This window comes from Erigeron canadensis, chromosome 5, assembly GCF_010389155.1.
Source record: "Erigeron canadensis isolate Cc75 chromosome 5, C_canadensis_v1, whole genome shotgun sequence".
In the NCBI taxonomy this organism is placed as follows: domain Eukaryota; kingdom Viridiplantae; phylum Streptophyta; class Magnoliopsida; order Asterales; family Asteraceae; genus Erigeron; species Erigeron canadensis.
The window spans coordinates 43,258,444-43,283,320 of NC_057765.1; the positions used below are offsets into that span (position 1 = coordinate 43,258,444).

General features: G+C 36.5%; 5 protein-coding genes across 5 annotated transcripts; 2 read left to right on the forward strand and 3 right to left on the reverse strand.

Moving 5' to 3' along the window:
• The first annotated feature begins 360 nt into the window (after nucleotides 1–360).
• LOC122599721 (transcription factor bHLH104-like) lies at nucleotides 361–3,648 on the forward strand. Its single transcript, XM_043772273.1, has 5 exons — nucleotides 361–590; nucleotides 942–1,022; nucleotides 2,483–2,560; nucleotides 2,931–3,093; nucleotides 3,165–3,648. The coding sequence occupies exons 1-5, from the start codon at nucleotides 493–495 to the stop codon at nucleotides 3,414–3,416; spliced, it is 672 nt and encodes a 223-aa protein (XP_043628208.1). The 5' UTR covers nucleotides 361–492; the 3' UTR covers nucleotides 3,417–3,648.
• A 4,059-nt stretch (nucleotides 3,649–7,707) lies between these two features.
• On the forward strand, nucleotides 7,708–10,597 carry LOC122599131 (pre-mRNA-splicing factor ISY1 homolog). Its single transcript, XM_043771589.1, has 2 exons — nucleotides 7,708–8,715; nucleotides 10,220–10,597. The coding sequence occupies exon 1, from the start codon at nucleotides 7,811–7,813 to the stop codon at nucleotides 8,708–8,710; it is 900 nt and encodes a 299-aa protein (XP_043627524.1). The 5' UTR covers nucleotides 7,708–7,810; the 3' UTR covers nucleotides 8,711–8,715; nucleotides 10,220–10,597.
• A 278-nt stretch (nucleotides 10,598–10,875) lies between these two features.
• LOC122599133 (1-aminocyclopropane-1-carboxylate oxidase homolog 1-like) lies at nucleotides 10,876–13,213 on the reverse strand. The gene is made up of 3 exons (XM_043771590.1): nucleotides 12,663–13,213; nucleotides 11,316–11,637; nucleotides 10,876–11,218 (listed from the first exon to the last, which is right to left on the reverse strand). Exons 1-3 carry the CDS (start codon nucleotides 13,211–13,213, stop codon nucleotides 10,967–10,969), a joined length of 1,125 nt encoding a protein of 374 aa, XP_043627525.1. The 3' UTR covers nucleotides 10,876–10,966.
• An 848-nt stretch (nucleotides 13,214–14,061) lies between these two features.
• Nucleotides 14,062–15,771, reverse strand: LOC122599130 (1-aminocyclopropane-1-carboxylate oxidase homolog 3-like). Its single transcript, XM_043771588.1, has 3 exons — nucleotides 15,176–15,771; nucleotides 14,636–14,957; nucleotides 14,062–14,531 (listed from the first exon to the last, which is right to left on the reverse strand). The coding sequence occupies exons 1-3, from the start codon at nucleotides 15,718–15,720 to the stop codon at nucleotides 14,280–14,282; spliced, it is 1,119 nt and encodes a 372-aa protein (XP_043627523.1). The 5' UTR covers nucleotides 15,721–15,771; the 3' UTR covers nucleotides 14,062–14,279.
• Nucleotides 15,772–17,966: 2,195 nt separating this feature from the next.
• On the reverse strand, nucleotides 17,967–19,629 carry LOC122599975 (1-aminocyclopropane-1-carboxylate oxidase homolog 1-like). The gene is made up of 3 exons (XM_043772599.1): nucleotides 19,014–19,629; nucleotides 18,404–18,725; nucleotides 17,967–18,297 (listed from the first exon to the last, which is right to left on the reverse strand). The coding sequence occupies exons 1-3, from the start codon at nucleotides 19,568–19,570 to the stop codon at nucleotides 18,046–18,048; spliced, it is 1,131 nt and encodes a 376-aa protein (XP_043628534.1). The 5' UTR covers nucleotides 19,571–19,629; the 3' UTR covers nucleotides 17,967–18,045.
• Between the last annotated feature and the right edge of the window lie 5,248 nt (nucleotides 19,630–24,877).

The window sequence follows — 24,877 nt, forward strand, 5'->3', positions numbered from 1 at the left end:
AAATGGACTATGTACGTATTTGTAGCAACCACATATTCTTTTTATTAAAAAAATAATCCATATTCTATGTATATGTAATTTTATTTTAACTTTAAAAAAAAGAATTGTTTTTTATAATAGCAAAACGTTTTTCTTTTTGGCAGTGAGCCAATATAGACCACTAATGGTAGACCAGTAGAAATAAAAATATAAAATATGCGGCGAAAACAAAATAAATCCACGTGACAAAACCCAATTGGATGATTCGCCCAATGTGAGCCCCGGATATCAGTCGCTTCTTTTCTCAATCAATCAATTTTTTTTTAAGCTAACCCCCGACCCACCCACATCATTTCATTATTACTTTTAATTTATTTTCTAGCGAAGACTATCTAAATTCTAAATAAAACAGGAAAAACATTACTGTATCTATCTATATCTATTTAGGGTTTCGTTTCTAATAACGATAATAATAATAATTGTGAGTAGCGATTATATCGAAACAAAAAAATAATGGATCCATTTGAGATTACAAACTGGGATCCGATTGATTACAATAGTATTATTTTTAACGATGTTGTATCTAACGAGCTTTATTGGCAAGACAACAGGTATTGTTACTTTTATTTATTTATCTACTATTATTATCATCATTATTTTCTATTTTTATTAATTATTATCATTTTTTTATTATAAACATCAGTTCTGTTCCATTAGATTTATTTGGTAGGTGATATCTGCTATATTGTATGTATGTATTATTATTATTATTATTGTTATTGTTGTTGTTAATGCGTTTTAGACGGATTTAGTTAGTTAGGGTTAATATTTGATATATATAATAATATACTCGTATTAATTATAAGTTATATATACCTATGCATAATCATTTTCCTATTTATTATTATGAAAGTGAGATAAGTTCAGTTTTGAGTGATTAGGAAGTTGGTTTGTTTATGCAGTGGCACAGGACAAATTGATGCTTCACTTGGTAACTTTGCACCCACGGAGGAGTGTGCGGAGAAAGTTTGTTCGCGAAAGAGGTATCGTTATTTTTTTAAGTTGAATATATGTTTGGTGGAAGCGTAAAGCCTTATTGCTGATACGAAAAACGGACAAGGTTGAGTAAGATTGTTGATAACTTAATATTATTAAGGATCTTTAGCATGTTTGGTGGAAGCGTAAAGCCTTATTGCTGATACGAAAAACAGACAAGGTTGAGTAAGATTGTTGATAACTTAATATTATTAAGGATCTTTAGCGAACTTTGTGATTTGTAAAGGGGGTGAAATGAGGGTGAGAAAGTAAATGATTATAAGGTGGCGATTGGATTGTGGATTAAAAGGGGTGAATCGTTAATAACGTGTTAAAGGTTGGGTAATTGGTTTAATGGGTTGAGTTAGGTGGACTTGTTAACTCTCTTGTTGTTTGGTATTAATGTATTATTGAATTTCCTATCTGATCTTTACGTTAGTATTTGTTCTAATAAGTTTTCGTTCTCTTTTTGAAAAGATTTTTTTTTTTTAAATGGTACTACTAACAAGTACGAATTTTTTTGTAATGAAATAAAGCTTAGTAGCCTAGATTAAATCTCATATGAAGCTGTATCTTTTGATATATGTCTAAGTTAGGTTTCTAAGCATCTTAAGTTTAGTTTTGTTGCAAACGAAGTATTGGTCAGAATCATTTTCTTATTGCTATAGAACAATGATAAATTTGCTGGATGTTGGTTAGAAAACTTATTATCTCTACTTATGTATGAGAAGCATGTGAGACCAATACTCTTGACAAAAAAAATAAAATAGAAGATCTAGTTCAACAGCTTCTATAAATGCCAGAACATAGTTGTTTTTTCTGTAGACAATTTAATAATCACCCAATGCTTCCCCTAAGTTGTATTTCTCTTCTATATTTAGAAGTTAGAACCCCTGATCTATGGGTGAAACCCCAGTGGTACCGTCATCATGTGACTACCTGGGCCCACAGATGAAGGCTTAAGGTCACAAGTTTAAAACTTGCCAAAGGCAAGTGGAGAAACTATATCTTGTGATCCCATGTGTGGGGATGGTGACTTACTGTAGACTTTCTTGGCTTGATTTAGATAACTTTGGCTGTATGACACATTTTATTTGAACTGAACATTGTTACAGCTTGTACTTTTTAGTGTCATAAGTTTGACCCATACATGCAGTAATACTACATGGTTAAACAAAGCTCCCCTAAAGTCTCATATTTGTAAAAATCAAACATCTTTCTCCAAATATATATCATGTGTACTAGATAAGAAGAGAATGAAGTAATGATCATGTTTGGAACTTTGGATTTACTTAATGTTAAAGAAGTAACTACTTTGTGTGACCCAGAAGTCCAATTATCTTGCCGCTGCAGTTGTCGGTTTTTGTTCCTATTGTGTATAAAAGATTAAAAGTTCAGCTTTTTATTTTTATCTGCTACCATGACCAAACATTGCTAAATAGTTTAGTTTTGTTTAATCACGTAACAGAGGACGCAGTAACACATGCAGCAGGTCTGAAAATAAAGCATGCCGCGAGAGGCAAAGGAGGGAAAAATTGAATGAGAGGTGATCTTTTCTTGTTAAATTTCTGTAAAGTGTCTTTCTTTATCACATTATCATTATTATCTAGTTTAGGCCTTGAGGTGGTTGGGAAACATAGATGAGGAAAAATAGTTGCTAAAAATTTTAGATGATTAGACCTTAGTATTCATAATTTAGACAATCAGTGTGCTATCAATAATTGTTTCTGACACATGTTTTGTGATTTTTCTCTTTCTTCAACTTTACCAATTCAGCATGTCATGTGTCTCTACTCTCTACCATCTTTTTAGCCCTATGTTTAGGTATAACAATTAGGCATCCACATATCAGTCATTTTCATAAAATAGTTCAAGTTCATGATTTGTTTCAAAATAGTCCTAATTCTTTTTTACAGATTTCTGGAATTGAGCTCTACTTTGGAGCCTGACCGGCCAGCCACCACTGATAAATTGGCAATACTTGAAAATGCTATCAGAGCTCTGAATCAGCTAAAGACTGAATCACAAGATTGCAAAGAGATGAACGAGAAACTAATGGAAGAGATTAAAACATTGAAGGTTTATTTTGTTCATTAATGTTTCACTAAGCTCGTAAATATTCTTCTTTTTTGACTTGGCAAAACCTACAGGCAGAAAAGAACGAACTTCGTGAAGAAAAACTTTCTCTAAAGGCCGAAAAAGCAAAAATGGAGCAGCAAGTGAAAGCATTGAGCAACAATCTTCCACCATCTGGATATATGGCACCGCATCCTGCTGCATACCAGGCTGGAGCCAAGATGCCCATTTTTCCAGGCTATGGTTACATGCCAATGTGGCATTATCTACCACAATCTACGCGTGATACGTCTCATGATCACGAGCTTAGGCCACCTGCTGCTTAAATGGTAATAGGACAACCAATGAGACTATTTTTGCCTCATTGTAGTTTGTACATAGCAATGCTCAATTGCATGCTTTCTTGTTTTTGCACTTTTGCTATGTTGATTTTTAGAGCACAATTTAGAGTCGTTGTAGAAGGAATTTGTTGGATAGAAATAATACCTTCATTTTATCTTTTTGTCTCCATAAACTATTTTCTATGTATGCTTAGCTAAAGATGTTCGTTTTGTTGAATTGTATGGGAACTAGTTAAAGCGAAATATTGACTTGATATTTTGACTGCAATATTGCAAGGCTGCAGGCTAATGATGAATTATTTATTGCATCTTCATTTCTTTTACACTTGCTTGTTATTTGTTTCTTTTAAATATGGATTATCTCTCTACTAATGATGTGGATTTACCTCATAATTTGTCACTCGATTCTTTTCCTTTGGTCTTTGTTTCTAAAAAGTGCGGTTGTGCGAAATGTTTGTGATTTGGTGGTCAACATTATCTAGTTCTTTTAAAGTTGGTACTTGAGAAAAGCATCGGAAAATTCCAACCTTTTCCGGAATTAGTTCAATCTAGTTTTATTTCATTATAGCTTAAGCACCCGGGTGAATACCCGGGTACTCGGATAATATTAAGATAACTTATTATAGTTATAAAAAAAGATAACTTATTATAGTTTTGTGATGCAAATGTTAAATATAGAATCTTGACAACAAAGCAAATGGTGTAAATAGATTACACATACACTTATAATTGCATACCATTTAAGTTTATTTCAATACATATGACGCAAATCAAAAGGTTTAAAATAGAAAGCGATATAGATTATTATAAACTTAAAAAGTGATCAACCAATAACTTAAAATATTCCGAGTGTTTTTATGAGTTTTGTTTTGTTTTGTTTGGGTTGTAATTAATCGAGTCTTCAACTTTAAATGACAAGTGTTAGATGTTAATAATTCGAACCCCTACAGTAACATCCAATGTGGACAGTATGTTAGAATTTGAAACCCGTGCACTCTTGCTATTCAGAAGTGATAAAATGTATGCTCACACGTTCAAGAGGTAAATAACCGAAACCATGGGGAATCAAGATTCAATACCAAGTCTTCAAGTTAATATTTCTTCTATCAGTTCTCTCAAAGAGGGCACCAATTAACCATTTGATCTAACAAGTCTTGCTAACGACAACTATGTGCATTGTTATTAACGTACATAAATAGTTGTATTTTTATTATAAAATTTATAGGTGAGTCTTTGAGATGTGGAATGAATAGTTTTTCTAAGACATGAATTTTAGATCAGTTTTTCTAAGACATATAAAATAAGTTTAGAATGTAGTTTTATGGAAATCTACAAATTAATATGTATCACTAGTCTTGTTATTTATACAAACAATATAATTAACATGATATGATTTGTATCACTGCACAAAGCCTATAATTTCGTGGAAACTAACAACCTAATGTTTAGTTTGTTTTTATATCTAAATACATTTATTTAATTATGACATCATAATCAATAACTTTTAAAATAAATGAAAGAAAGAAAGGGTTTTAAAGGTGTCAAGTAAGTCTTTTTTTAGCTAAATTTTAGCATTAGACTTTAGTTTTATATATAGAAAAGATTATTGTGAATCTGTACTATGGAACTTGATATAGGTACCTTTCCAAGCGCATAACATTAACACATTTTCAATGAGAGTTCATTAGTGAATGTCACAAAATCCATTAATCTATAACTTGTTCTATATTGCTTAAAAGTGGGAACTGCTATCGGAGGTTGCACTTGCCTGCGTGCAACAAGGATTGGTTCAAGTTGTGATATCCTTTAGTCCATTTTCATATAAGGTTGGGTTGTTGGTTCAAGGTTTCTGAAAATTCAGAGATGAAAAACAAGTGAAGCAGCCAAGTTTGACCTGTTCTTATTGCTTGGCTAAACTGACTGTCTAAAGTACAAGCCAATTTTGACCTGTTCAATTTGCATTTTAGGAAATCATAAATTAACTCCGGTTGGTTAAACTTAAAAACTTTAATTAAAGCTATATCGTAATATGAAATTGATGTAACCATATCTTGTTGAAAATTTTTTCATTGTCTAAGTTAAGAACTTTTCACCTCAATTTCTTGAGTTAAACGGACATGGCTTATATTTCTTTTTATAAATTTCATAAATATTTTAAACACAATTTGACCACATTGACATCATACTACAAATATATGTTTAAATGAAAAATTTCATATATGCCACTACTAAACTTCTAAATATCATATTTATCCAATTAATTTTTGAAATATCAAAAAAAGCCATTATTAAAATTTAAATATATCATAATTACCCAAATAATTAAATTTAATCAATAAGTAATATTAAAATCCTTAAAGTTATCATTTAACATTTCCAATATACAATAATATCCTCTTTTTATCTAACCCCCTATCTACACCATGAAAAGTCGTTTGAACAGATATAGCACAACATTTGTAAGCAGCACATGCATGGCTGTACTCGATTGATATAAAAAAAAATATAGCACATGCATTACATGCATGGCAGTGAAGATGGCTTGAGTTACTGAAAGATTATGATGTGAACATTCAATACCATCCGGGGAAAGCGAATGTTGTTGCCGATGCACTGAGTCAAAAGACATTTGGGAGCATCTCTTGTTTGGTCACTCACATTCGTGAATTTGAAAGACTTGATATGGGGTTGAGTAAAAGAGGAGCATCTGGGATGTTAGCAAATCTAAAATTCGAGTCTGACTTAATTTCAAGGATAAAAGAAGCTCAATTGGACGATGGTGACTTGTGGGCTATGTTTCAAAATTTGGAAGAAGGGAAACTGAAAGAGTTTAGAGAGGATGATGACGGGGTTATTTGGTGTGGGATTCGATATATTCTTAAAAAAAAATATTTGTTTGTTAACCTTTGAATATATTTGTTGATTCGAAAATTATAATATTTTTGATATATATTAAGTGTGTCAAAACCATCTCTTGAAACCCAATTTGATAATAGTCCCGAAAGAGTTGCGTTTGGGTGTCACATTTGATGCGGTGATTCGCACGAGTGTTCCCCAATGTGTACACTCATATATGTCCCTCGATGAACGAAAATAATACTGTCGCATATTATGGAGTGATAGAGATGTGATTTTATGTTTATACTTAAATGTCTTACAATATTTCTATTCTAATTGTCCAAAAATTCATTTGTTTCTTAAAAACTTATTCGATATTATTATATATATATATAAGTGGTCAAAATGGTTTCTTAAGATATGCATGTAAGGGTAACCTATCCATGGAGGTCCCATAGGCGCGTTATCGTGACACCGATGGAGTGGCACCGTCCGTAGCGGTGTATTTGATTTGTTCTACGGCGTCTCCTTTTGATAACTCGGTGTGGTTCGAGCTCATTATATTATATTTTGATAGGAGGCGTATGGATCGGTCCTAGGTAATATTTGTTTGACGGTAGGCACTTATCGTAGTGTTAGACGAGGCGTTTTGCACCATAAATAAATGATTAGTGGAGTAGCTACCCTATGATTTCATTTGGCCCTTATTTGTTCGACTCTTAGATGCATTATTTTATGAAACTTGGTTTTATATTTTAATATATATATATACGGCAGGTTCCAGGGGGCATTGGGGAGGAGCAAAGAGTGTAGAACGATTTGGACCTAGCACATTTGGCCTTAGAGTTCTAGTTCTTTATGTTGGATTATAAGTATTTTTGAATATTTTGTTACTTTGACTTTGGTTTGATTTGAATAAGATTAATGCCCCTTTTGTCCTTTAAGTTCCTTTTGATATCATTTTGTACGTTATGTAAGTTAGAGTCGTTACATTAACCATGACTTTTTGATATTTCAAAAATTAATTGGATAAATATGATATTTAAAAGTTTAGTAGTGACATATATGAAATTTTTTCATGTTTAAATACAGTCATTTGGAAAGAAAAAATTTGCTCCAAAGTATATATAATTTGAGCCAACTTTTATGTTTATACTTCATAATAACCATAATATTATTTATGTTTTTTTATAAAACTAAACTTTCGTCACAGGGCCAGATATGTATAGGAGGTTATCAAAAATTTTGTAGATTTGTAGTAAAAAATATAGATAAACATAATTCTTTTTCGGTCTTTAGCTGTTAAAAAGTACTATGTTTTTAACTTTATTACTAGAGGACTAAAAAATACATATAAACAATTGTCACAGGGCCATATATGTAAACATATAAAAACTTACTTTCCAAAATCCAAATCATCTTCATATATCCGGTATCCCCTTTTTCTTTCTAACACGAATCGAATCAAAAAGCTAGGGTTTCTATTTCACTTTCACCTTCAAATTACACACAGTTTTTCCGTTCAATTCAATCACACAACAATGGCGCGTAATGAAGAGAAAGCTCAATCGATGCTCAACAGGTTCATAACAATGAAAGCGGAAGAAAAAAAGAAACCTAAAGAACGCCGTCCGTTTTTAGCTTCTGAATGCCGCGACCTCGCCGACGCCGACAAGTGGCGTCAGCAAATCATGCGTGAAATCGGTCGGAAAGTCGCTGAAATTCAAAACGAAGGATTAGGTGAACACAGGCTACGTGATCTTAATGACGAGATTAATAAATTGATTAGAGAGAAGGTGCATTGGGAACGTAGGATAGTTGAGTTAGGCGGACCGAACTATTCGAGGTATTCTGCGAAAATGACTGATTTAGAAGGGAATATAGTCGATGTACCGAATCCGAGTGGTCGTGGACCGGGTTATAGGTATTTCGGTGCTGCGAAAAAGTTACCTGGTGTGAAGGAGTTGTTTGAGAAGCCGCCTGAGTTGAGGAAAAGGCGGAGCAGGTACGATATATATAAGAGGATTGACGCGAGTTATTACGGGTACAGAGATGATGAGGATGGAGTGTTGGAGAAAGTTGAAGGGCCTGCGGAGAAACGAATGAGAGCGGAGGCGGTTGCTGAGTGGAACAGGATGGAGCAGATCAAGAAGGAGGCGAAACAGACTGTTAAGAGTGGAGAAGTTGCGGATGTTGGTGGGACGGCCAGAGAGATTTTGTTTGAGGAAGAAGAAGATGTTGTTGAGGAAGAGAGGAGGGAGAAGGAATTGGAGGAGAAGGAGAGGGAGGAGTTTGTTGTACATGTGCCGTTGCCGGATGAGAAGGAGATTGAGAAGATGGTTTTGAAGAAGAAGAAGAATGAGTTGTTGAGTAAGTATGTTAGTGCGGATTTGATTAAGGAGCAGACTGAGGCCAAGGATATGCTTAATATTCATCGTTAGATTCGGTAATGGTTTTGTTTTAGTGTATGCATTATCAAGTTACTTTTGTGTTTTAAACTAGTTTTGCAGCTGTTGCTATTCTGTATTTGATATATTATTATGGCTATGATCTGAAAGTTTATGATTTTGTTGTCTTAAGATGTTTATTTGACTTTGTACACCAAATTTGGCTGCATAAGTTCTGTTTCAATCACTTGAGTAGACATATCTTAGAGTAGAGTTTGGTTGATGGTATCTCTAGATTAAGAGCGAGAGTTTAACTATAAAAAGCCGTCAATAATACTTTTCAATACTAGTTCTCATAGCTAATGCTTGTAAACTCAATTTTTTTTTCTTAAGATAACAAGATTTACCAATAGCCAAACACATAGGCTGGAGACCTTTTTTACCTATTTTTTTCCTCGCTTGAATGTCTCTTCTCTCTTTATAGCAGAAGCCATATTGAATTGAATGCCTATGGGACTGGTTAAAAACTTCCGTTACAGAAAGAAAGTTATATCCTTTCCTCTTGGTAATCTAATAACATCTCTTTATTTCCGGCTTCTGAAATTGACTCTAGAGCTTCTTAAATAGATGGTTCTTCAATCAAGCTTTCAAGTTATGATAGCTAGGTCACTCCTGTGTTTTAGCATGCCTGCGATTTTGAATCTTGGTACAAATTCACTTACTCCCAAGCCTTTTTCTTATGTCCAGTTTTTCTAAGACATTAGTTATGCACTTTCATGTGCTTCATAGCGCTAGTGCCTTTTTTCTTGTCCTAATACATCAATTTTTCAATAATGGAACCCAGTTGTATGATAGATGAGGGATAGATCTAGATGTGTACTTGCGTATTTATAAAAGTGCTTCTACATTCTCCTTGTTTGCTTAACAAATGTTTCTATGATCTTTGGTTTGAGCACCTGATTAATGTGGAAAGATTTAGATATATGTATGTGTATGGAGTCTTGGATCAAATGAACTGATGAAATGTGTAGTTCAGCTTGTAAATAGTTAATACATATGATAAACATATATTCTAAAACTAAGCATCAAGTTGTTTTCTTTTTCATTTTATAAAGGCTTTAGATTGTGTATATGATGACTTCGTAAATATAGCTCCAGTACTATTGGCAATTTCCAAACTTGTTGTGCAACATGCAGAGACCAAAACCAGATCTATAAGCAAACACAATACAGTACCAAATGACAAATTACTGTGCCTATGCTAGCATAACTAATGAATGTAAAATATTTTTTTTCTGTGCATTGTTCTCATTTATCTCTTTTATAAAAGAGAATTTGGCAATGTAACCCTTCTGTATTTCTAATTTAGCATCTTATGTACTTATGGTCATACTGTCACTGTCTATAGTTGTTTTACCTTGCTCCATTCCAAAGCCCCCAATATGGGGTTTTGGCTACGGATGGAAGAGCATATGCTTCATTGTTCTTCTATTTTCTGCAGTATCTGCATTGGCAGTTTGATTGTGAGATTAGTTGTCTTACTGTGAAAATTTGTCATTGCAGTAACATAAGAAGCTCTGGTGAAAGCTATTCAATTGGATGGGGTACATCAGCAACAATAGCAGACGCTTCTACATGGTTCAAAGGGAAAGAGAGACCTTACATGTCTTTCTCATAGTTGTCACAGGAGTCTTAGTGTTTCTGACACATGGAATTTGCAACCTTTTGCCCAAATCATCACATCTTTTAACTCAGGTTTAGCTACTTTTAGTGGCAAGCAATGCTATTGAGTGTAATACTTTCACAAGCGTATTTTTGTCTCAACTTTTTAAATTTGAATATTTGAATGATCTATTGCAAACCAGACGCATTGTATGTAGAAGGTTTTGACCATGAGTAAGTAACTTTCTTGGTTAGGCTTCGATTTTCAAGAAACTGAAACTTTTTGTTGTAATTTAATCCCTTGGGTTAGTATCTGACATATGCCGAGTATGTGGAATGGGGACTGGTTAGGAAAGATCTGTACAAAAACTAGCACTAGCACCAGTCAGGCGGTTAGGCGGGCCCAGTTTCATGGGACGAGGAAACCACCTCTTTCAAGAATGTAGAGAAGGAGATGCACATTATACAACATACAGAATTTAACTTAATTTGCTTTAAAGACAACTGATAATGTATAATAACAATTTATTCTTAATCATATATTCAACTGACATTATTTAAATATATCATCTCAGTAGTTCACAAAAGTATATGAGAACCAGAAGAACAAGCTTCATATTGTAGCCATGATATTCAGCCTGAAGCGAGCTAGATCTTGAAATGTAAAAGGGCAGAAGTGCCATCAAGTCCCTTTTTCGCGTAGTGAGCTACATATTCGTTCACTGTTGTGCCCCTATACTTGGCTGGGTTCTCTTTAGAAAGCAACTCCTTAATTGGCTCAAACACTTTTGAGGTTGGAATCATGTTTGTTGAAAAGAATGAAGCCACTGATACTCTTGGAGCCATCTTGTTTGCCAACACTCTGTGTTGTGAACTTACAAACTTGTCATTTGTAATCAACTGAACAGGTTACAAGAAGTACCATGTGTTAGCACAATACACTTTTCCTTTTAAGATAGACGAAATGATATTCTATATTGAGAGACAGGGAAAGTGCCTGTAGTAGATCGCCAGCATTTACCACCAGAGCTCCGGGGATGTGAGGAACATCTGTCCACTGGTTCTGATAAAACACTTGGAGGCCACCGACATGGTCTTGTAGGAGAACTGTGATGAAACTATTGTCGGTGTGATTGGGGCTGCCTATTACTAACTCAGGTTGTGGGCAAGAGGGATAGTAATGGCCAAGAACAAGAAGCCCTTCAGCACACCCCATTTCCAAAAGGTGAGTTGGATGCAGCCCAAGAGCCTCTGATATTAACTCCAACAGACAACCTCCAAGCTTTAACACACAACTCGAGTACTCTGGCCATATTTCTCTACAAATAAAATTCCCAGTTAATCACGCAGCTTATTGGAGTCAGAATATATATACATTTCAATATGCATCCATAATACATTTTAAAGAACTTACAACTTTTTCACCATCTCTTAAATTACACTATCTGAGAATACCAATATTTATACTACAACTTATCTGACCACCGGTCTGACTATTTTTCTGATCGACCACCATTCGATCTTTAAGCCTTTAACTAAAATCCCATGCACTCGAACATATTTTCAAACACACTCCGTTTAAGTTTTAAACATACAGAAAAGACAGTTGAAGAACAGGCAACTATAGAAGATGGTTCCGTTAAGTCCGATGAAAAGGAAAATGTGTCAGAAATGCCACATGTTAAACTAATTGAAGCAGCCAAAGTTGATGATCATACCAAATAATCAGAGAAGACAATCCGCACCAACCAATTTAACAAACTAAGAAGAAAAAGTCGGAGACACAATTAAGATAATTACAGAAGATGAATCGGGCAAGAAAGTTGAAATCTCGCACGTTAAATCCGACAAAAAAAAAAAAAAATGAAAACAACGAGGGATGGAGATGTTACAGTGAAGACTGAGGTAGTTTCAGATGAAGCAGAAGACTCTGTAAAGTCTAAGCAAGAGGAACCAGCACCGCCAATCAGTTGAAGAAGGCGAAAATAGCCAAAGACCCGAGGTTGTATCACCTGGATTTCAACCTACTCACTGCAATATTAATGATGGGTTGTTGGATGTGTTGAAGATGGTTGCTGACTACTGAAAAGATCGTTGGGTTGTAAGACCGGCTCTTCCAGCTCCTCCATTAACAACACTATCAACAGATGGCAAAGGCCGGTAGTGTTGAAAGGAGCGGCCGTACTGTTCTACTATTCTTGTATTTGAACGTCCGGATTTGCAAGTCGTTGTGGAAAAACACTATTTAAAAAAATAAAATTCAACCAGGACTTCACCTAATCATTAATAAACAACATCAATTTAGTTCGATTTAAACAAATGGATCGAATAGAAAGTGATCAACCTGCAAGGTAGTGGCAACTCCTCAGGTTGAGGAGGATTAGGAGCCATCATACATTCACAAGTGTCTCTCCAGCTAGTAACTGGTGCAGCATACAAATCGAAATTGCTGTTGTAAACCACCTTACGCTTCTGACTTAGTAAATCCCGTATGTACCACTCTTTCTTCACCTCGCTATCTTGTTCATGAAACCCGATCACCCCCTTCTTCACATCTTCAAGCATACTATCTGGGATTCCATGATTCACAATCTGAAAGAATCCCCAGCTCTCCAATGCATCCTTTACTTTCTCTATCACCTCCTTCCGCCTTATCGGGTCCTCATTGATTCCATTTAAGTCAATGGTTGGAAGAGTTGGTCTTGGAAGTAGTAACGGTGGGTCAGACGACTTGATGTTCTCATTTGAAGCAGGTATGAGAAATATGCGTGGGACTTCTGTGATCCCTGCATCAACAAGTCCTTTGACACCGGTTTTGGTTTCATCGAATGCTATTAGTTCAGCTTTACGATCATAATCAGGTTGAATCATTGAAGAAGTGCTATCAAGAACCATCTGCACAACAAAAGAAAAACACACTATCGAAGTAAGTTAACGACCTAAACTGAATAATAACTATCCAAAGTTGTCGTGTATGTGCATAACTTATATTTTAATAATCCAAACACAATTTTTTTTCCCCACTTTATATGAATATGATATGAATGTGATTGTAAATGTGAATCTTAGATATGTTGATCTCAGCAACCTCCATATATCTCTTTGTTAGATGATCTGTACTTAAGCCTTAATTATACTGTAATTTTTATATATCTTCAGCTTAGTTTTAAGTATTCTTGGCACAGTTGTGAGTTGTGAACAAGATGATTCAAATCTGGCGGCCTTTCAACTACTCATAATCGTTTTTTAAGGGTCAAGTTGATGCTACACATATATTTTAATGATCATGTACTATACTTACATTGTAAGCGTTGTCATATTGTATTCCAAGAATCCAAGGTGCACCTATACTTTTTCTTAAAACTTTAAGATAGACGGCATCATGTTAATTTAAGGAATTATATTAAATTGAGAAGGTTATCCTGTGAGAGTAATATGTTAAGGTGTTGTACTATACAATAATGTGAAATATATATGGTGGTGTACACGGCTTAATTATTGGCTTGGTCAATACTACAGTCTACAGTAGCTGGACTAGCTGCTTATCATATTGATTTTATCCTACAAGTCTACAACAGTTTCTGTTAGAGCCTTATAAGAATGGACTTTCAATGAGTCCAAATCTGGATACACACGTCGAGTTAAGCACCAGATATTGCACCAGATATAGCTGTTTCTATATTAATGGAGAAAGACTTTGGATAATATATATGTATAGTATGTGTATGAAGTCTATAATCAAATGATGAACCGATGAAATGTATAGTTCAGCTAGTAAGTAAATACACATGATAAACATATATTGAAAATTAGGCGTGCATCATATGTTGTTTTCTTTGAAAGGCAATTGTTTGTGTATATGATGCCCTGATAAATGTAGAAACAGTAGAATATAACAACCATAAGAGTATATAAGCTTCATCTTGCAGCCATGATATTCAGCGTAAAGTATGAGCAAGAGCTAGATCCTGAAATGTAAAAGGGCAGAAGTGCCATCAAGGCCCTTTCCCCTGTAGTAATCTACATATTCTTTCACTGATGTGCCCCTATACTTGGCCGGGTTCTCTTCAGAAAGCAACTCCATAATTGGCTCAAACACTTTCAAGGTTGGAATCGTGCTCGTTGAAAAGAACGAAGCCACTGATACTCTTGGGCCAATCTTGTTTGCCAACACTCTGTGCTGTGCACTTACAAACTTGTCATTTGTAATCAGCTGAAAAAGTTACATGAAGTACCATGTGTTAGCACACTATAGTTTCCCCTTTAAGATAGACCAAATGATATTAAAAATTGAGAAACAGGGAAAGAGATGTATGCCTGTAGTAGATCGCCTGCATTTACTATTAGAGCTCCGGGGATGTGAGGAACATCTGTCCACTGCTTCTGATAAAACACTTGGAGGCCTCCGACATGGTCTTGCAAAAGAACCGTGATAAAACTATTGTCGGCATGGTTGGGGGTGCCTATTGCTAACTCAGGTTGTGGGCAAGCAGGATAGTAATGGCCAAGGACAGCAAGCCCTTCAGCGCACCCGATTTCCATAAGGTGGTTAGGATGGAGTCCAAGAGCCTCCGATATCAACTCGAACAGACAACCTCCAAGTTTTAACACATAACTCGAGTACTCTGGCCATATTTCTCTACAACAATTATTCCCAGTTGAAACATAGCTTTAGATCATTGAAGTCAAAATACACACTTCAAATATTACCATATACATAAAAGATATATTCAAGTGTAAAAAATTTCCAAATTCCATCCAGGACTTCACCAAATCACAAATAAACAACATGACTAGCTACATCAATTTAATTAGTTTGATTTAAACAAATGGGCTAGAAAGTGATCAATTGATTACCTGCAAGGTGGTGGCAACTCTTCAGGTTGAGGAGGATTAGGAGCCATCGAGCAGAAGAAAGTGTCTCTCCAGCTAGTAACTGGTGCAGCATACAAGTCAAAATTGCTGTTGTAAACCACCCTCCCATTGGTATCCCTTGTGTACCACTTTTTCTTCGCCTCGCTATCTTGTTCATGAAACCCGATCACCCCTTTCTTCACATCTTCAAGCATACTATCAGAGATTCCATGATTCACAATCTGAAAGAATCCCCAGCTCTCTAGTGCATCCTTCACTTTCTCGATCACCTCCTTCCGCCTATTCGGGTCTTCATCGATTCCTTCCAAGTCGATGGTTGGAAGAGTTGGTTTTGGAAGTAGTAACGGTTGGTGGTCAGACGACTTGATGTTTTCATTTGAAGCAGGAATGAGAAATATACGTGGGACTTGCGTGACCCCGGCATCAACAAGTCCTTTGACACCGGTTTTGGTTTCATCGAATGCTGTTAGTTCAGATTTACGGTCGTAATTTTGTTGAATTATTGAAGACGTGTTATCGAGAACCATCTTTGGTTTGTCGTCTTTGTAAATTTCTTGTTTGGCAACTATAATTATAAGTTGGACCCTCCACTCGATCGATATATATCTTTTATATATATGTGTCGATCAATCATAGAGTAGTTGAATATAACTCTTACTTAATTATTGGGATAAATTTTTTGGAATTAAACAAACTTTGAACGAATGTCTATGGTAGGAAATAACTAAAGTTATGTGTATTGTATGTAAACAGCTCGAAAATAATCTTTATTGTATGTAAGAAAATGTGTTCAACCAGTTAAAATCAGACAAGTAGCACCTCTATATGGTTGCTACATATGTTTTCTTACATACAATAAACATTTTTTAAAGTTGTTTACATACAATATACACAACTTTAGTTATTTCATACTATAGACATTCGTCTAAAATTTGTTACATTTCAGGATACTTATCCCTTAATTATTTGATTAGAAATAGATATTTTTCCGGTCCTACATTTTTGTTCACTACGTAGAGCTTTGATCAACTAAACCCCATATGCATGACAACAACTTAACCCAAAAAGAACACGCACACTATCCTTATCTAAAAGCAGTAGTGGAGATTCATTTGTTTAAATTTTGGAGGTATGTGGACGACTTAATTTCCAACAATTCTAACACAACAGAAATTTAAATTTAAATTTTTGTGTCTTTATTGGTTAATAATTACCACGGGATGCTCAATCCTTTTTAGCTGTCTTACCCGGTTTTACTTTAGACAGGTTTTAGCTATTTCCTTAACCATCTTTAAAAAATGCCTATGCATATGATCACTTTAAAACCTCTTACAAGGAGGCTGCGGGTCCTCTCAACCCTTGCAGTATAAATTTTGTTTGAAATACACTAGCACATTTTGATAACTTTTAGAAGTTTTTTAATTGTAACAACATTGACACTTATCTTCACTATCAAATCTGTATTGATAGTGTGGAAGTTTTTTAATTGTAACAACATTGACACTTATCTTCACTATCAAATCTGTATTGATAGTTACACTGTAAGTGGTAAAGACAACGAATTTTTTAATTTATATCTATGTGAAATAAAAACTAAAAAAAGTGGTATAACTCGTACAAATTAAATGCTAAAAATAGGAAAAATCTTTGGAAAATGCTTAAAAATAGTAAACAACTTAGTCATTAACGTTACTTTACACTGATACAAGACTAGTGTTAAAATTGTAGCGTAACGAGTCCTTTAAAAATCTAGTTCCATCAATGTGTATTGGCTTCATGTATTTTATCTATTTATTTTCTTGCACTAATAATAAAGAAAACTAATAATCTTCTTTGCGTTTATTTTTTTGCTTTGATGAAGAAGAAATGTTAGATATAAGTATATAAACATAATAAGGGTTTAAAATCTTGGGGTGTAAGTAACTTAATTTTACACCTTTTTATTATGTGAATGTAACTTTGATTTGGTTTATTGTATATAACTAATCCACTAAATTGAACGATTAATGTAAAAGTGTATACATGACAAGCCGTTTGAGCTATCATGTATAAGTTTTTAATCGTTCTTCTACATTAATCGTTCAACTTAACGGGTTATTTACGTACAATAAACTAAATGAAAGCTATATTTACACACAATAAAAAAAAGTGTAAAAACTATCTGCACCGAGATACTTAATCACATCTATACCCCATTATAAAGAGGATAAATTAAGAAATTTAGCATATTTTTCTTCCCAAAATACCCTCACACCTTATCCTGGATTTTTGAACTAACCCTTCCACAAAAAAAACAAGAAACTCACACTTCCTAACGCCTCCACCCACCGACCTCTATCACCAACGTCTTCCATCTCCACCACCGCCCTCCATCTCTTATCTATACTATATTATAAAAAAAAAAAATTAATTTTTACACTATCAACCGTTAACTAATATACGAAAACAAAATAGATTACCTTTAATAGAACATTTGCGTAAGTAGGTTACCTTTTTATGAATTTTTCCCTTTATAATATGTCTATTAACTCTTTATATCAATTATATACACAACTCAACGCCGCTCCACCACCAACAGTAGCTCAATCATCACACCATCGTCGCCACGACAATCGTTGCATCGTGCAAGTACCGTGCTAATAGTAAAGATAAGTGGTAACTATGGTATTTAATTTTTCTTTTTATTTGTTATTTTATATTTACAGTGCAAACCTCAAATTATTATAATGTGTACAAATGGACTCTAGCTAATTAAGCCAATATACTCCGTACGTAATTTATAACCACCATTTTGCATTATATATATCAAGTACTCGTACAATAGTATCGCAAATGAGATCCAGCTTAACGCACTATATCTTAAAATGCAAAAGAGAAGAAATGCCATCAAGTCCCTTTCTCCTATAGTAATTAACATAATCGATCACCGTCGTGCCTCTGTACTTGGCTGGATTGTTTTCTGAAAGCAATTCTTTAATCGGTTCGTAAACCTTCCCCGTGTCAACCAGGCCTGTTGATAAGTTAGATGCCACCGAAATCCTTGGACCGGCCTTTTTTGCAAGTACTCTATGTTCAACACTCAAAAATTTGTCGTTCGTAATCAGCTGAAAAGTAAAATTTGCATTCATAATATCAATAAGCAACTAGAATTTTAATTAGCATACTTTGAAGATAGATAATAATTAGATAGAAATTAAGAGAGGTAGGTACTTGGAGAAGATCTCCTGCGTGAACTATAAGAGCTCCAGGGATGTACGGAACATCTGTCCATTGATTCTCATGAAGGGCTTGGAGTCCACCGATATGATCTTGCAGAAGAATGGTGATGAAACCACTATCCGAGTGGGTGGATGTGCCTATTGCTAACTCGGGCTGTGGACATGAAGGATAGTAATGGCCAAGAACCGCTACACCTTCTGTAAGCCCCATATTCGAGAGGTGATCCCGGTCTAGCCCAAGAGCCTCTGATGTCAACTCGAACACACAACTTCCAAGTTTCATCATTTGGCTCGAATACTCCATCAAAATATCCCTGCACGCCGCAACAATTAATATCCAAATATATAGTCCTTATTTTTTGCTTAACAAACTTCTGTATATACTCAAAGGACTCTTTTGTTTTTTTTAACCATTAAGTGCTGAGCGAATAAAGTGACTAAATTGATAAATAATGTATATATTGATTAAGTTTGTACAGTAGTTTTTTTCCTTTTTTTTTTTTTTTAAGTAAAAAACAGTCAATCCTAATTGAATTAATAGATTGAGTTCTTTTTTATTAAGTTCATTAAGTTATAAACAATAGAATTGAAAGTGATGAAACCTGCAAGACAATGGCAACTCATCTGGATGAGGAGGATTCGGTGCCATTGTAACGTAGAAAGTGTCTCTCCAGTTGGCCACTGGTGCAGTAAACAAGTCGAAATTGGTGTTGTACACCACCCGACGCTTTCCACCACCATTTCTTTTGTACCACTCCTTCCTCACCTCTACATCGTCCTCATGGAAGCGTCGCACCCCTTCCATCATCTCCTCCAAAACGCTTGTTGGAATTCCATGATTCACTATCTGAAAGCATCCCCACCTCTCAAACGCGCCCTTCACTTTCTGCACCACCTTCAATCTTCGGATTGGATCTTCATTGATTCCTTCCAGGTCGATGGTTGGAAGACATAGTTCGGAAGAATAAGAAGAAGGTTGGTTGGGTTTAAGGGTTTGATCAGATGAATTGGGTAGGATAAATATTCGAGGGACCTCCGTGATCCCATCATCAACAAGTCCTTTGATGCCGGTTTTTCTTTCGTCAAATGCCTTAAGCTCGGCCTTCCGGTCGTAATGTGCAGCTGGTTGGATGGCAGAGGTAGTGCTAACAAGGACCATCTTCTTAATAATTTATTTAATTTGGTGATCAAAACCTCTAGTCCTTCGACTGTATATATAGACATAAGTATAGTTCTAGAGGCATGTGTATATATTGCATGGGGGCTACTTATTAAATTTTTTCATCAAGTGGTTGATTGGTTTCAATATAATTGTCGGATTTTGGATTTTTGTTGATTGTTATATTTTCCTTATGATATAATATTAATGGAGAACATAAATAATAATTTCTATCTATCTATACTCCCTTATAAAGAGTATTGGATCTCTTAATTCAACACTTTTTTTTCTTCCTAAAATACCCAACTTAAACATAATACCCTTATATATCCTCTTTTTCCCATTCACTTTAATCATTACACACTCTCACTGACTTTCTATCACCTTCCGTCGCCGCCCTCCTTCTCCACCGTCTCCCTCGCTCTCCACTACCGCCTCCCTTTTATATTGTCATCACTTTCTAGTCACTGCAACACGCGGGCACTATGCTCGTCTTGATAAATGAAGATCCAACATCCTTTTGGTTAGTAAGTTAAGTGCATCATATCTATCGCTTTAACTTTTGTAAATTTTCCCGGGTGATACCGGATAACACAATCATACCGGCCACAACATTTGCCTTACCCGGGTGATACCGGATAACACAATCATAATCACTAAAAAGTTCAAGCCATCTTCTTTGCCTCATATTCAATTCACTTTGATCAAAAATGTGTTGAAGGCTTTTGTGATCGGTGTAGATCACACTTTTAGTGCCATACAAGTAATGCCTCCAACATTTCAAAGCAAATACAACCGCTCCCAACTCCAAGTCATGTGTCGGGTAATTCTTCTCATGCACCTTCAATTGCCTAGATGCATAAGCAATTACTTTACCCCGTTGCATTAAGACACAACCCAATCCTTGCCCAGATGCATCGCAATAAACAACAAAATCATCGGCTCCATCGGGCAAGCTTAAAATAGGTGCATCACACAACTTGTCCTTCAACAATTGGAATGCTTGTTCTTGTTTTTCGCCCCAATCAAATCTTCTTTCGCGTTGAGTCAATAAGGTTAAGGGTTGGGCAATCTTAGAGAAATTTTCAATGAATCTTCTATAATAACCCGCTAACCCAAGAAATTGGCGAATCTCAGTTGGAGTCTCGGGTCGTCTCCAATTTCTCACCGCTTCAACTTTACTTGGGTCCACATGGATTCCTTCCTTGCTCACCACATGACCAAGAAGATGGACCTCTTCAAGCCAAAATTCACATTTGGAGAACTTGGCATACAATTTCTCCTTTCGGAGTAGCTTCAAATGCTCGGCGTGATCTTTTTTAGTCTTGGAGTAGATGAGGATGTCATCAATAAAAACAATGACAAATTTATCCAAGTAGGGCGAACACACCCGGTTCATCAAGTCCATGAACACCGCCGGTGCATTTGTCAACCCAAAAGGCATAACCGTGAAGTCAAAGTGCCCATAACGGGTACGAAAGGCCGTCTTGGGAATATCATCTTCATGGACACGTAATTGGTGGTAACCCGACCGCAAATCAATCTTAGAAAAGAATCGAGCACCTTGGAGTCGGTCAAATAAATCATCAATCCTTGGGAGAGGATAACGATTCTTCACTGTGAGTTTGTTTAGTTCACGATAATCGATGCACATACGGAAAGAACCGTCTTTCTTTTTGACAAATAAGACCGGTGCACCCCACGGTGAATGGCTAGGGCGGATAAAACCCTTTTCTTGAAGTTCTTTGAGTTGGGCGGCCAACTCTTGCATTTCGGTGAGGGCTAAGCGGTAAGGTGCTTTGGCTACGGGAGAAGCATTTGGAATGAGATCAATACGGAAATCAAGTTCACGAGATGGAGGCAAACCCGGTAGGTCATCTGGGAATACATCCATGAATCTATTTACCACGGGTACGGCTTTCAACTCAACTTTTGTGGCGTTAACGTTATAGATCTTTCCTTCCCCTAGTTCGGTTGTCTCGCCTTGAACTACTAACTCTTCTCCGTCTCCTAATGGAATTCTCACTACCCGGCTACCACAATCTATAACCGCATTCATCGCCGACATCCAATCCATTCCCACGATTACATCAAAACTACCGACGTCGAAGGGAATCAAGTCTATCAAGAATGGGTGGTCACACAATTCTAAGGTACAATCACGAACAACTTGATCAATTTTAGTTAACCCGTCATTCACCATTTCAAGTTCAAAATAATAAGACAATGGACTAAGGCTAGCATCAATCAACGGTATAAAATCATTTGAGACAAGACTAAAATCGGCACCCGAGTCAAATAATACGGTGGCATATTGATTGTTGAGAATGAAAGTACCTGCCACGACGTTTGGATCAACACGAGCCTCGGTCGCATTCACGGCAAAAGCTCTTCCACGGGGAGCGAGTTCTTGTTGGTGTGGAGCTTGATGTTATTGGGCTTGATTCCCCCGGTTTTGATTTGGACCGGCAATTTGGAGTTGATTAGTTAGCACGGTCACTTGAACTTGTTGGCCAATGAGATTTGGACACCGGTTACGGTAGTGGTCTTGGCTACCACATTCATAACATGTACCCGGAGCCATCGGGGGACGTCTCACATTGAGAGGGGAAACATTCCAAGGAGTATTCCGGCGATTATTAGGACAAAACTTGGAGGTGTGACCCGGTTGGTTACATAGGAAGCAAACATCACATCTCACATTAGGCCAATGATGACGGTTACACCTAGGGCATAAAGGACTAGTCCCGGCATATCCACCCTTTGGAGGACCCGTCGCCGGCACAACTGCCGCAAAAACCTTCCCGCCACGACTAGGGCGTTTATGATCACGCCTCTCATCTTTCTTGGTGCCACTTGACTCGACCACATCTTTCCTTTTGTTGTCATTCTTACTCAATTTACCACCCCTAATAAGCTCCAAGGTCACACTAGCGGTGCGGGTGGTTGCCTCTTTGTATGTCGATGGCATGGTGGGGTGAGAAACAAGCATTCTCACTTCATGAGGCAACCCCGCAACATACTTCTCAATCTTCACACTTGGGGGACTCACATAGTGGGGAATGAGCCTAGAGAGTTGGCCAAATCGGCGAGTGTAACCCTCGTAGTCTCCTCCCTTCATGGAAAGTTTAGAGAATTCCACTTGCAAGTTTCTCATTTCATGTGTCGGACAATATTTAGCGATCATCAAATCTTTGAACTCTCCCCAAAGTAGGTTGTTAGCCCCTTCAATCCCCAATTCAACAACCTCCTCGTTCCACCATTCGAGAGCACCACTCTTCAACATACCGGTGGCATAAGTAATTCGTTGGTGGTACACACAACCACTTCGGACAATGATTGCTTCAATCGCCTCCAACCACTCTAGACAACCCGTAGCACCACTATCCCCATGAAACTCTGGGGCCCCACATTGCTTAAAGTCTTTAAACAAACACCCTTGTTGGTAAACATCGTGACCTCTTGGTCGCACAAAGCCTTCTTCTTCATTATTCTCCCCATTCCCATCTTCATTCTCGTCTTCACCTTCATTTTCATTTTCATTGTGAACCGCTTCATTTTCCAGTTCTCCTTGGGGGCCTCTAGCTTCCATGGCCGTTTGGATTCGGGCCACTAAATCCGGCATGAGATCATTTAGGGCTTGAGCGATAACCTCGGTTGATACCCGAGGGTTTGCACCACCCCTGCCACCGCGGCCACCACGACCTCCTCTACCACCACGTCCTCCTCTACCACCACGTCCACCTACATTTGCCTCTTGTTCATCTTGACGTCGAGGAATTCTCACGACTCTCTTCGGTCTAACCATAGTCCTGAGCACACGTGTTAGATTAGCAAGTTAGTTCTCACAATTCCCACACGAGTTAACCAAAGTATAGTATCACGAAACAAGTATTTCATATCTAGGTTTCCCTAAACCGTCTAGCATACATATCTCTATGGGGATTTTATCATGACAAATATATAAGGCTTTATTCAACCATACAATCACGAATCATTCAACATAAAATAAAATGGGTCAAGTCATGACAAGGCGGGTGAAGCATAGTCCAAATCTTAACTTCAACATTCAACACATTAAAAGTGTTTGTATACAGGGTGTACCAGCGGCTAACCCTCCACACCATTAATATATTAAATGGATGTCAAGACTCGGTTCCGTTATGCTCTCTAAGTATTGGTCGGGTATGTATACAGGGTGTACCAGCGGCTAACCCTCCACCTACCCAATACTCATTAAGCATACCAGGTTTCCTACTATACTTCATCCACAATGCGCAATCCACGAGACCATTAGCTTTATATGACATAGGATAACCATAAATTTGTTGATCAGGCGCCTCTATGGTTACCGAATGTCATACTCCGTTAATACCCTCATTTCACTTTGCTAGGGTTAAACAGTAAAGTATAAGATTATACGTTAACGTTCGTTCAATAAGTCAAGGTGTATCCCGACACTAACACATACGTCCATCAAGTCATCACATAGCAATCAAGTCATAAGAAACCTACGAACTCTGTTTAAACAAGTTTCATGCATCATACAATTCACGTTGCACACAAAATTTCCTATCATGCATGCTAATAATGAAATAAGGGTGCAATGGCTATAGGCTAGGTCAATCCACCTAAATCTCTACAACCACGGCTCTGATACCATTCTGTAACACCCCAACAAGGCGGAATAATGGGATATCACAAGAAAAGCACAGCACGACATGAAAATTAAGTAGAGACAAATCTAGATGCATTAAAAGGATTGGGAATCCATACTATTTAATCAATTACAAATCCGAGACCATACAAAAATGCATAAAGAGCATGACCATCAAACGTTTACAAAAGAGAGTACAAAAGATGGTATATGATCCTAAGCATAACCCATAAGCGGGAACAATGAATCACGGATCCACAGTAAAGTCCATGTCCAATCCTAGCATGCAAACAATCAATCATCATCCAAAATGTCTTTGATTCACCTGATCACCTGAAAAGTGTACTATAACGAGTCAACATAAAGTTGGTGAGTTCGTAGGTTTAGATAATAAAAATCAAGTGTGTCGGGATATCAACCGTTTACGATACACGAGGATTTGAATACCCTATCACGTTCACACAAATCAACACAAGTCAACGTTTACGTTTAATAATAGTTATAACGGCACGACTTACATATTAAATGATGCGCGATAATCTGGCACGACTTACATGATGAACAATGCGCGTTATACGTTTCTGGCACGACTTACATAATAAATAATGCGCAATAAACCGGCACGACTTACATGATGAACAATGCGCGTT

What these genes read in the sequence shown, in the direction of transcription:
- LOC122599131 (XM_043771589.1), top strand. Translation starts at nt 7,811, where the DNA reads ATGGCGCGTAATGAAGAGAAAGCTCAATCGATGCTCAACAGGTTCATA.
- LOC122599721 (XM_043772273.1), top strand. Translation starts at nt 493, where the DNA reads ATGGATCCATTTGAGATTACAAACTGGGATCCGATTGATTACAATAGT. An exon ending in AGGGAAAAATTGAATGAGAG is followed by an intron (nt 2,561 to 2,930) that starts GTGATCTTTTCT and finishes TCTTTTTTACAG; the next exon opens with ATTTCTGGAATTGAGCTCTA. An exon ending in AAGAGATTAAAACATTGAAG is followed by an intron (nt 3,094 to 3,164) that starts GTTTATTTTGTT and finishes CAAAACCTACAG; the next exon opens with GCAGAAAAGAACGAACTTCG.
- LOC122599130 (XM_043771588.1), bottom strand. Translation starts at nt 15,720, where the DNA reads ATGGTTCTCGATAACACGTCTTCAATAATTCAACAAAATTACGACCGT. An exon ending in GAGTTGCCACCACCTTGCAG is followed by an intron (nt 14,958 to 15,175) that starts GTAATCAATTGA and finishes TAATTGTTGTAG; the next exon opens with AGAAATATGGCCAGAGTACT. An exon ending in ATGCAGGCGATCTACTACAG is followed by an intron (nt 14,532 to 14,635) that starts GCATACATCTCT and finishes TAACTTTTTCAG; the next exon opens with CTGATTACAAATGACAAGTT.
- LOC122599133 (XM_043771590.1), bottom strand. Translation starts at nt 13,213, where the DNA reads ATGGTTCTTGATAGCACTTCTTCAATGATTCAACCTGATTATGATCGT. An exon ending in GAGTTGCCACTACCTTGCAG is followed by an intron (nt 11,638 to 12,662) that starts GTTGATCACTTT and finishes TTTTATTTGTAG; the next exon opens with AGAAATATGGCCAGAGTACT. An exon ending in ATGCTGGCGATCTACTACAG is followed by an intron (nt 11,219 to 11,315) that starts GCACTTTCCCTG and finishes TAACCTGTTCAG; the next exon opens with TTGATTACAAATGACAAGTT.
- LOC122599975 (XM_043772599.1), bottom strand. Translation starts at nt 19,570, where the DNA reads ATGGTCCTTGTTAGCACTACCTCTGCCATCCAACCAGCTGCACATTAC. An exon ending in GAGTTGCCATTGTCTTGCAG is followed by an intron (nt 18,726 to 19,013) that starts GTTTCATCACTT and finishes TGCGGCGTGCAG; the next exon opens with GGATATTTTGATGGAGTATT. An exon ending in ACGCAGGAGATCTTCTCCAA is followed by an intron (nt 18,298 to 18,403) that starts GTACCTACCTCT and finishes TTTACTTTTCAG; the next exon opens with CTGATTACGAACGACAAATT.